Source organism: Aquarana catesbeiana, linkage group LG01 (genome assembly GCF_042186555.1).
Source record: "Aquarana catesbeiana isolate 2022-GZ linkage group LG01, ASM4218655v1, whole genome shotgun sequence".
Taxonomy (NCBI): Eukaryota; Metazoa; Chordata; class Amphibia; order Anura; family Ranidae; genus Aquarana; species Aquarana catesbeiana.
Window position 1 is genome coordinate 92859998 of NC_133324.1, and position 12099 is coordinate 92872096.

Sequence of the window (12099 nt, forward strand, 5' to 3'; positions counted from 1 at the left end):
AGTCTTTGATGGAGGAAGGTCTCTATATACAGGTAGCTGTATATACCCACCTTATATATATATTTTGACTTTCCTCCATTACTGACTGCAGATATACATCATCTGTCCTGTATACAGCTATATACACCCACCTTCCTTCCTGTATATACTAATACCATCCACCCCATCTATATACACATACTGTACACCCTCCGTACTGTACAGGCCACATTTGATGGGCACAGTGAGGCTGCATATGATGGGCACGTGCCTGCGCTTTATGGGATAATGGCTAAGCCTGTCCACTTCATGACATTGTCAAAGGGGCGGCGCATGGGTGACCATAAAATGATGCCACCCCCCCTGAAAAAAGTTCTGCGGACACCCACGAGCACACCCAGGATCCTAAACCAGTTCAATGTCCAATCAACTGTCTGGGAGAGAGAGAGAGAGGAAACACCAACAGGGCTGTATTTGCCATAATAGACATTTCTGGGACTGGGCCAAGGTCAGCAGGGTTTTAGGGCTGTATTAAGTCTCAACATTTATACAACAACCATTTTCTTAACGTATTTCCCTGTTCTGGACAGTTGTAGTAAGAAAACTGTAGAGGGACAGGGATTCTGCGGATGCCGGGAAGAATCTGAAAGCTCTTTGTAGTTCAGGAAACATGAAACCATCTCTCGTCTCATTTAGTGGGCTATATAGTTAAAATGTAGTGCTGCATATAAAAAGTAGACCACTTGCTTCAATAGCACAGTAAGACCCCTTTTACACTGGGGCGCTTTGCAGTCACTACAGTGCTAAAAATAGCACCTGCAAAGCGCCCTGAAACAGCCGCTGCAGTCTCTCCAATGTGAAAGCCCCGAGGGCTTTCACACTGGAGCGGTGCACTGGCAGGACGCTGAAAAAAGTCCTGCTAGCAGCATCTTTGGAGAGGTAAAGGAGCGATGTATACACCGCTCCTGCCCATTGAAATTATCGGACAGAGCAGCTATACCGCCGGCATAGCACTGCTGCAGCGTCGCTTTGCGGGCGGTTGTAACCCTTTTTCGGGCGCTAGCGGGCGTTAAAACCGCCCCGCTAGCGGCCGAATAGCACCGCTAAAGTGCTTCAACGTTCGATGTGCTGTACACTCAGAGATGATATTCTTCATACCTTGGTTGTAATGAATGGTTATTTGAGTTACTGTTGCCTATTATCTCAAACCAGTCTGCCAATTCTCCTCTGACATCAAGAAGGCATTTTCCTCCACACAACTGCCGCTCACTGGATATTTTCTCTTTTTCGGACCATTCTCTGTAAACCCGAGAGATGGTTGTGCGTGAAAAACCAAGTAGACCAGCAGTGTTTGAAATACTCAGACCAGCCCTTCTGGCACCAACAACCGTGACACGTTCACAGTCACTTAAATTCCCTTTCTCCTGATGCACCGTTTGAACTTCAGCAAATCGTCTTCACCACGTCTAGATGCCTAAATGCATTGAGTTGCTGCCATGTGATTGGCTGATTAGTAATTTGTTTTACCAAGCAATTGAACAGGTGTACCTAATAAAGTGAACAGTGAGTATTCAAGCTGTCGGCTGCAGATAGATGTAGCTCATTCAAAGAACTCTGAATGAATGGCGCGGCCATGCGGACGGAGCCCTAGAAGGTCTCGCTGTATTTGGATTGTGACAGCAGGTATGGTGGAAAAGTCACAAGGAAGGGGTAGGCAGGAGCTAGAACATGTTCCACCCTAAACATGGGTGGAACATGTAACATGTTCCAAAGGTGAACATAGCCTTTCACTGTAATAGAGCAGATGGTGTCACCCTGCTGACTATGCAGTATGCCAGGTGTTTGAGAAATAATTTGGCAAGTAAAAATCACTCACATAAAACATTTCCACAGGGCAGTTAGTCATTTGCATAGAGTTCAGGTAAGTGCTGGCAATCAGAATTGGAATTACATATTATACAAACCATACATTGATAGATGCACTCTGTTAGTGAGGTCCATAGGTTGGGAGATGGCTCCCAATAAAGATCTTTGGTAACTAATCCATCATAAGAGGTCAGGAGAATGGCCCATCACTTCCACCAGATCAGTGTTGCAGGGAAGAAGAAGTGTTATTTTATACAAATCACAGAATTTCTGTGTGTAGACTTTGATAAAAGCTTAGATTCTCAAGCATTGAACAAATCACAGACATAGATTTCTCATCAAAACTTTTATTAAATGACACAGCCCCCCTCATTCCCTGTAACAATTCATCTGCGATTGTAAAAAAAAGTCCTTATTACAAAGTTCTGTCTAGCTTTGCCATCAGAAAACATTGTTTCAGTTGGTTACCGATAAGGAAGGCTCCATGAATCTTAGTCACTGATTTGCTGTAAGGGCTGAAGGTCTGGTGAAACCTTAGGAGTAAAATAATATATTGTACATCAGACATGGGCAAAATAGACATGTTCACATCAACACAGAATGTATCCTACATAATTCATTTACAGAACCATAGAAGTGCTCAGCCTATATACTTACTATATTTTCCTGGGGTCTTGCTGTCACAATGGCATGGCATTGAGCAGCCAAATGTGTATTTTTCAAGACATAAAATATAAAAATTCACTCCAGTACCCTCCTATGTCGGCGATAGGTTAGGCAAGTTTAGTACTGGTCTCACTGTAATCAGTGAGGTTGTGTGTAAATGTTTAGGTCTGTTCTGTTTTCATCAGGCAGCAGGTTTGACTGCACTCCAGAACCTTCTGGGTCGTTCTGGGACATAGGTGTGGAGCAAGCCAAATGGGCAGTATGAATATTTATACTGTCAGTCAATCCTTGTGGAAAACCGCACAGATGGTTGCTTGGAAGGTGTATGGCTGCTTGGAAGGTGTAGAAATAGTCTGAGACTTGGAACAGAAGTGTCTTGTCCCTGAGGAGATCAGAGCCTGGAGGGGGCTATTGCCCCCTAGGCAAGCGTGACACATACCTGCTGTTGGTTGAGGTCCTAGCTAGGGAGGCTTACTTTGAAGAAAGTTGCTGAAGCTGACCAAGGGGCTTTTTGTTGGAGGATCTAGTCTGGTATCACTGGGAGAAAGTGTCTGAAGGATATCCAAGGACATGCTTGTGTACAGACTGGTGTGAGAAATCCTAGACTGTGCTTTTGGCATCCCTTTGGTACCAATGAATCAGCTGTGTTCAAAGGGGACATTGTGTATGGTGCCCTGAAGAGCTCAGTCAATGTAAAAAGCAATCTGCTTGGATCTCTAAGAGGAAGATTATCATTAAAGGCCAAATCCACTGTTTGTTTTTTTGCCAAATTCCAGCTCCCCTATGTACCAATATACCAATAATGTACTTATTTTACTAAAATAAAAAAACAGCTTTCTATTTATTCTACACACCCTTACCTCACTTTCTTCATGGCTGTTCAAAGACACTTATCCATTACTTATGCCTTACTTCCTGGAAAAACTTTAGGAATGACACAGGAAGGAGTTGACCAGCTGATCTACCCTCAGCTGGTCAACTCCTTCCAGTGTCATGACCTAAAGTCTGTCCAGTAAGTAAGGCAGAAGTAATAGATAAGTGTTTTTAAACAGACATTAAAAGAAGAGATTGAAGTGTGTAGAACAGAAAGCGGCTTTAGTTTTGAAAAAAAAAAAAAAAAAAAGAAGGGGGAAGGTGCAATTAGCCTTTAAGTTGCTACTACAAAGCTCAGCCCATCATTTTATTGAGCAAGGACTTGACCTATACCTCTAAAGAAGAAAGTTTAGAGTTCTCAAACTGCTAAAAAAGGTTAGAGGAGTATCTCACAGTTACCTTACTCCTATCCAAGTTCACGTTCTACAATAAAGCATCAGAAAAGCATACCCCTAGACTGTTCTTTGAGCCCCAGGAGTGACTGAGCCTGGCTGAGGGCCAATTTTCCGGGAATAGACCAAAAAAAACCTTTAATACTGCAGGCTCTTGAAGGGGTACCACCACACAGTTATAATCCAACAGGGATCCCAAATATTTTGAATCCTCATTAGACAAACATACACCCACAAGCTACAAGAAAGCTTGCAGAAAGTACAAAAACTAAACCAATTTAAAATTTGTCAAAAGGGCTTAAAGTAGTGCAGGCATACAATGTAAAACTATAGCACCAGTAACATAAAAGGTATCATATCATGCTTGTGATGAAACAGCTCCGCTAACTGGAATGCCCTCAGATCTCCCAAGAAATCATCTTCCTAGCTACACCACTGACAACATGCTATCTTACCTTTCAATTGCAAGCCCCATATGTATAGTGAATTGTCCACAAGGAAATTGGAAGGCCAATGTAACTTACTTTTTGGATGAATCTATTTTATTATTAAAAACCTTGGATATGGTTAATAGGAGATTTATATTCTGCCTTACAAACGACCGTTAGTGCTCAGACACAGATTAATAGGTTTTACTATATGGCAAACAGTCTTGGAATGTCTGGATGAGGAATGAACTCAGGCACTGGAGGTACTGCCAAAAGGTTTCTCTCCCACCCTCCCAGCGTCCAACTCAGTTGTTTATTGTTCACAGAGCCCACTACACCCCGCAGAAAACTTCATACATGAGGAAATTCCATATCGCCACTATGTCCCAGATGTACTTCAGCAAATGGGTCTCTCATTCACATGCTATGACAATGCCCCAAACTTCACCGCCACTGGAAAAAGGTGTTTATAACTTTAAACTTCCTATGTTCGACAAGGGCAACAATAGATCCCAAATTTGCACTTTGGTCCCAGAAGATTTACTCCCAGAGGAAATGCACAATATGTGGACAAGGTCCTTCTATTTAGCAGGAAAACTCATTACTAAAGTGGATTTCGCCTACACCCGCCACAAACAGTGGTGTGAGGTTCTTAATTTCACATTGCGAAGGGAAAAATGAACCTACAAACACATGGGGATGTCCTCATAAAATTTAAAAAAATACGGTCCTGGTGGGTGGACTCTAATAATTTACTTGTTGATGCCCCTCCTCCGGATGAAGAGGATAACCAAACACAAATAGGATTTTTTCATCATACTTACCTGTAAAATCCTTTTCTTTTAGTACATCAGGGGACACAGAGTTAGGCTAATAACCATTACCTACTGGGTTATACTTCATCTCCAGGTGACTGGACACTGGTAGACCAAAGGTCTTTAGACAGGAAGTGATCACCTATATAACCCCTCTCACACAGGAAGTACTTCCGTTTTGGAGAAAGCACTGAATCTCCCAAAAAAGAGGGGAGGGACCGCTGTCTCCCGTGATGTACTCAAAGAGAAAGATTTTACAGGCAAGTATGACAAAAAAAATCTTATTTTCTTTATCATACATCACTGGACACAGAGTTAGGCTAAAAGCCAAATCCTTGGCTGTTTGAATATCCACTTCATAAAATTTTGCACTGAAGACCAGGTAGCAGCCTTACAAAGCTGAGCCACAGATATCTTATGGCGAAAAGCCCAGGAGGTTCCTACACCCTTGGTAGAATAAGCTCTCACCCTGAAGGGAGGAACTTTACGTTTCAGACCATAGGCCTGAATGATCAATTGGCAGACCCAATGGGCAATGGAAGTCTTAGAAGCCATCTGCCCCCTCTTGGGTCCTTCTGGTAAAACAAAAACTGAGTCTGATCCTCGAATCTCCGCAGATCTAGACAAATAAACTGACCGCTCGCACTACAGCCAAGGAGTGCAGTCTCTCTTCTGCCAAATGAGGCAGAGAGAAAAAAAAACCAAGGCAAAACAATGTCCTGATTTAAATTTAAGGCCGACACCACCTTTGGCAAAAAGGACGCAACACTACCTTGTCGTGGTGAAGAATTCGGTATGGTTCCCCACATGAAAGGGCCATCAATTCCGAGGTGATGGCCATCAGGAAGCCTAGCATGTGTGACAGCAAGACTAATGGAATTTCCTTGGTAGGCTCAAATGGTTGTTTCTGTAACACAGACAGCACCAAATTTAAGTCCCAAGGACACACAGGTGACCTAATGGGGGGAAACGAGTTGCCCCCTGCATAAAGGGTCGGACCAGTGAATGGGAGGCTAAAAGGCCTTTGGAAGAATACTGACAGGGCCAAAATTTGACCCGATTGTACTCATCTGATTTCCACAGCCGACTGTAGAAAACAATTCTCCCAATCACGTATATTCCGAGGATGCCATTTTCTGGCTTTACACTAAGCAATATAGGCTTTCCAGATCTTTTAATAGATCTTTCTAGTGACCGTTTTTCTGGCATTCACTAGGTTAGACACCACTGGTCCCGAGATGCCACGATCCTTTAACACCCTGGCTTCAATAGCCATGCCGTCAAATTTAGAGAATGTAAATTGGGGTGGAACATAGGACCATCATGAGACAGTAGATTCGGGCGGCACGGAAGCGTCCATGGCCCATCTATTGCCAATCTCACGATCTCTGGGAACCAGGGCCTTCTGGGCCAGGATGACTGAAACCCCCCTCTCAGAATCCTGCGCAACAAATGTGGAAGGAGAGGGATCGGGGGGGGGGGGGGGGGGAGCATAAACCAGGGAGAACTAGTTCTATATTCCATACTATACTAGAGCATCTGCTCCGATTGCCAAGGGATCCCTTGTTTGGGACAAACTGCTGTAGCTTGTTGTTGAATCTGGATGCCAATAGATCGACCTCTGGCCATCCCCAATGCTGGCAGATTTCCCGAAATACGTTTGAGTGTAGGGACCACTCCCCCGGGGAAGATCTGCTGGAGGCTGAGATAATCTGCCTTCAAGTTTTCTACTCCCGGGATATAGACCGCTGATAGAAGCAACACATGTCCCTTTGCCCAGGTTAATATATGGTTCACCTCCTCCTGGTACCACCCCGGTGGTTGATGTAGGCCACTGCAGTGGCAATGTCGGACTGAACCCTGATGGGGCAGTTCTAAAGCTCCACCGTCCAGGACCATAGGGCCAGACGTACCGCCTGTAACTCCAGAATGTTGATGGGCAGGCTCTGCCCTTGACCAACTCCCCTGAGCCCCTCTAGGGTCGCTCCCCTGAGCTGTGAGCCCCTCTAGGGTCGCTCTCCAGCCCGAGAGAGACTGACGTCTGGTCAGTACTCTCCAAGACACTGGGAAGAACGATCTTCCCTTTTGCAGGTTCTAATCCTGCAACTACCAGCTTAGGCTTAAGCGTGCCCAGGGAGATAAGGGCATAGGTTAATCCAGGGCTTGTGCTCTCCTGTTCCAAGCCGACAAGATGTCTTGCTGTATAGGCCTGGAATGGAATGGAGTGTAGGGAACTGCCTCGAAGGAGGACACCATCCTTCCCAGAAGACGCATACAGAGTCGAATGGAGGGTTGCCTGGTGCCCCTTACCCGACGCACCTGATCCTTCAGGGCACAGACTTTTACAGGTGGCAGAAATACCTTTGCCTGGAGCGTATCAAGGATTAGACCTAGATACTTGAGACTGCGAGCTGGTCTCCAGGCTGATTTTTTAGTATTTATGACCAAGCCCAGGTTTTCTAAATACCGCACTGTGCAGGCTACACTGTTTCAGGGCCTGTAGTGAGTGATCTCTGAGAGCAGGAGGTCGTCCAAGTATCCAAGCACCAACATCCCCATGGCTCCTTAAAAGACCCAGTACAGGTGCTAGGATCTTTGTAAAACACCCGTGGGGCAGTGCCCCAAACTGTAAATTATGTTTCTCTACTACAAATCGCAGGAACCCGTGATGAGGCTGAAAGATAGGTGTGTGTAAATACGCCTCCTTGATATCGATAGAGGCCAAGAAGTCTCCCATCTGGAACGATCTACCGAGCGGACTGACTCCATCCTGAAGGATTGGATTAACAAATGTTAGTTCAGGAATCTTAGGTCCAAGATTGGTCTTATGTCCCCATTTGGTTTTAGAGCCGTGAACAGGTTCAAATAAAACGCTGTGCCTCTTGCAGACACCGGAACATGTATGATCACTCCTTGATGCACTAACTGCTCTAGTGCTTGAAACAATACGTTTTTTGGAAGATCTGCAGGAACATTGGATCTTAGAAACCTCTGAGGAGGGAAGCTCCGTAATTCCAGCTTGTAACCGCGGGACACTTGAGGTGAACCACACTGTTCTCCAAATGTCCGCATATTGGAGCAGCCTTCCCCCCACCCAATAGAGTGGGGGCATCCCCTCAAAAGGAGGGCTTGGTGCTGGGTTTAGAAGAGTTCTGGACCCAGGGTTTTTTCTGGCCTGTGGCTTACCCCTGGCTCTAGAGCCCTGTTGGCAGCAGACCTGCCTTGGTGCTGAAATACCTGAGGAAGTCCAAGGTTTTAAACGAGGGACTCCTGGTCCTTCTCTTTACAGGAAGTAAAAGCCCTTTCCTCCATGAAATCTTTTGGATGTATTTGTCCAGATCATCACCAAACATTCCCCATGAAAGGGGAAGCCTGCCAATAACTTCTTACAGGGAAGCTCGGCTGACCAGTTCTTAAGCCACACAAGTCTGCGCATGTGTACAGACAGGAGAGCCAAACAAGACACTTGCTTTATAGAATACTTTAAGGACGGGATATGCAATTAGCGGACCTCCAGCTGTTGCAAAACTACAAGTCCCATCATGCCTCTACCTCTGGGTGTCATGCTAGTAGCTGTCAGAGTCTTGCCATGCATCATGGGACTTGTAGTTCTGCAACAGCTGGAGGTCCGCTAATTGCATATCCCTGCTTTAAGGCATTGTGACGGAACGGCCCACACGCCAACTGCCCCAGTTCTATGAAGCTGAGAAGAAACGCTAGGTGCTAGGCAGAGACCAGTGACACTTCACTATATCCACTTGTCGCTGGGGAGAGGGGCCGATTACCCTGACTCCCTGGAATGCCTTAGTTGTTGCTGGGCAGAGATTGGTAGCAATCTGCTCTGTTGCCAGCACTTCTGCTGGGGACTCCACATCATCCACTCTGGCTAACCGTTGGGGCGGGAGGCTGGCTTACTCCACTCCCAGACTGGATTTGCTGCTGGGGTGGAAGGATGACCTCTGTCCCTCCAAAAGTGTGTAGCTGCCATTGGAGAGGTGAGCCGGCTGCTTCTTCAGCCGTTCCCTCATATGGCTGCTGGGATGACATTTTTCTGTCACCGTCTCCCAGGAGCAGAAAACCTTGTTGGGGAGTGACCATCCCCTTACCCTGGGCCTCCGGGAACTGCCGCACGTGTGGGACAGAGGTCTTGGACCCTCTTGTCAGGTTGCCAGCGCTTCAGCCAGAGAAGTTTGTTGTAACTCCACAGATGCTGCTGGCAGAAAATCCCATGTCCCCGTCAGTGTTGTGGGAGAAAGGCCGACTGCCTCTTCTCTCAGGAAGGCTGAATCTGTTGGTGCTGGGCAGAACTCGGTGATGTTTGGCCCAAATGCCAGCTCTTCTGCTGAACGCTCACTTGGTTGTTTTTCCTCAGCAGAGAAGTCTATTAAATCCCCAGTCTCTGGAACTGGTGTCTGGGAATAGAGGTAAACCATCTTCTGTCCGTGGAACCCAGAAGATGTTATCAGGGCTGAGCAGAGATTAGCAAAGCTCTGCCCTGTTGTCAGCACTTCAGCTTTGGAGACGGCAATCTCCGGAGTTTCCACTGCCAAGTCTCTGGCATGCTGCTGAACGTGTTCTAGCAGTTTCCTGTATGCCAGATGCCGTTGCTTCCTTAGCAAATAGTCCAGATCAGGTTTAAGCTCAGAGACCGCTGCAAGACCGAGCATAGCCCCTTTGTATTCTCGCAGGTCCTCAAGGGTAGGTTCCCCCTTCATCGCTAAACAAAATGATCTGGAAGGCTCTCCCACAGCAATCCAGGGCTGCCAAAGTCATATCCCTCCGGAGAGCATTCTGTTGTCTCCCCTAACTATCCCTGCTCTGAGTGCCATTGCAGAGCCCGATAATGATTGTCCAGCTCTATCTCCTACTGGACCAGCCTGTACAACTCAGTCACCCATTGCTTCTGGGGCCGCTCTCCCAGGAATGCCATCCGCAATGCCCGTTGGTCACTGGCCCATTGTTACGGGATTGAAAAGCACTTGCCCCGTTTTATACCAGCGAGCTGGAGGGCTCCAATCCAGAGTGCTACCTGGATCTGCTGCGTGAGCTCCAGGTATTCATCCTCAGACACAGTCCTGGTGTATGCTGAAAAGACAATCTGCAGCAGCCCTGGGAACTCTGATGCCAGGTCCATATCTCATATGGGGTGACTGAAGTCTGTTATCCCAATCTTAGATGCCGGTGGAGGTTTGGATGTCCCAGACTTCAGGAAGCATCCCACCGCTTGCCACCAATTGTGATAGAACATCCCACACTCCTGCTTGAGTGCTTCCATCAGTATATCGCTTCCCAAGTCCTGGAACACAAGACCAACGGATCTGGCTATAGTAACCCCCAAGAACCAGACAACACCAGTCTTGGAGTACACCAGAAAATAGCCTATTTTAATTTGAGATCTCACACAAATATATACACCAGGATGACGATACAAACTGTGACCAGAAACCTAATTAACACTAGCTAACTAATCTTTTAACCAGACTAGGCGACTCAGAGATATGACCATTTAGGTCAGCCTTGTCATCCCCTAGCTCCCCAACTACAATCATATGATCATAAATATCAACACAGAACTCCTTCACACAATAGCAGGGTTAATTAGCACAAATTACCAACGGGTGAAAGACCCTTAGAAGCCACACTAGGCTTATTTACAATAAACACATTATAGCAGACAACAAACAGGTGGCTGGAGTGGATGACATCAGCATCTGCTATGAGTCCCAACAGTATGAAGCGGTCACTATTTCTAATATGGCATATACAGGGTTCCCATAGTCTGTGCGTCTTGGGGCGACATGGACTTGAATCCAAAGTAACATTACTTCAAGGGTCCCCAGGCATACACCTCACAGAATATTGTTCCTTTAAAATCCAGGGCCCATAATCAGTAGGCAAGAGGCTAGCATTCAGTCCCCTCCAAAAGCCTCTGCCCCAGGTGAGTCTATCACAGGCATCTACAGCAAAACACAGCGCTCGAGGAATATCTGCCCTATTTTCAGCAAGATCATCCTCCTGGTTAGGCCTGTCAGGCCGTCTGATCTGATCCTTTAAGGACTGGCAGACTCCAATTACTGTGAGAGCTGGCTGAATAGCTGAACTGGCCAAGGAAAAGGAAGCCTTTAATAATGACTCCAGTTTCTTGTCAACTGGGTCTTTCAAGCCCTGTCAGTTTTCCTTAAACAAGAACCTAACTTGTCCAGTGGATAAGACTGTCGCATCTACGGCTGGCATGCTGAATTTCTTAAACGTTTCCTCCATGTGATATAAAAGGGAAAACCTCTTAGGAGGAACAAAAATCCTGTCAGGATGTTCCCAATCAGCATACACCACCTGTTCCAACAGCGGGTGCAAGGAGAAAGCCTTTGCAGCCTGAGGAGGCATCAGGAACCCCAAAGAGGACAAGGGAGGCTCAGAAACCTCTGCGGGAGGCAACTTAAAGACAGAACGAACCATCTCGATAAGAGTCTGAATCAAAAGCCTCTGCGAATGAGAGGTTGATACCAACTGGACATTTTCTGGTCCAGATTATCCAGAAGCAGACTCATCTCCTCAGTATCTAGCTCTTCCCCTTCCTCAACCTATTCCTGCTCCAAATTAGGAGGCTCAGGGGAGGGGGATCTGTCACGCTTCTTGCCACCCTGCGGGATGGAGGCAATCATACCAGCAATCCTGTGCTCTAACCCAGCTAGGGCTGAGGACAGTTCATCCCTGGTGAAAGGGTGAAGCAGCAGCGTTGACTGTAGGCACAATACCAGACAGGCGCATTGGCTCAGGTTGCCCGGAAGCCTCTGGTCTCTCAGGGTATACAACACTAAGGTTTCGACTAGGCTCCTCAGGAGCTACTGATGACATAGGTGTGCCTTTCCCTGTAGCGTTAACCCCACTCCTCTTATTTGAAGACATTGCAAGCTACAAAAAGGGAGTACCTGGGTTTAGTATTTGCATTCCAAGGGGGGAGACCCTTTTTTAGGGCTCACCAAGCCCCTATGCAACAATCCTGCTAAGTACTTTAGCCTGCCAACTAACACACGGGTAAGGAGGAATGCGTTGCTTTACAGTGAATGATACAGAGCCTAC

The 12099-nt window shown here is 46.5% G+C and overlaps 1 protein-coding gene across 1 annotated transcript in view; it reads right to left on the bottom strand.

The window, feature by feature from the left end:
* Window positions 1-2176: 2176 nt before the first annotated feature.
* The window catches only part of OXCT1 (3-oxoacid CoA-transferase 1), a 202569-nt gene continuing 192646 nt past the window's right edge, over window positions 2177-12099 (bottom strand). The window contains exon 17 of the mRNA XM_073621764.1: window positions 2177-2378. Within this exon, the coding sequence (XP_073477865.1) occupies window positions 2337-2378 (42 nt within the window). The 3' untranslated portion in view covers window positions 2177-2336. The remainder of the gene's footprint in view (window positions 2379-12099) is intronic.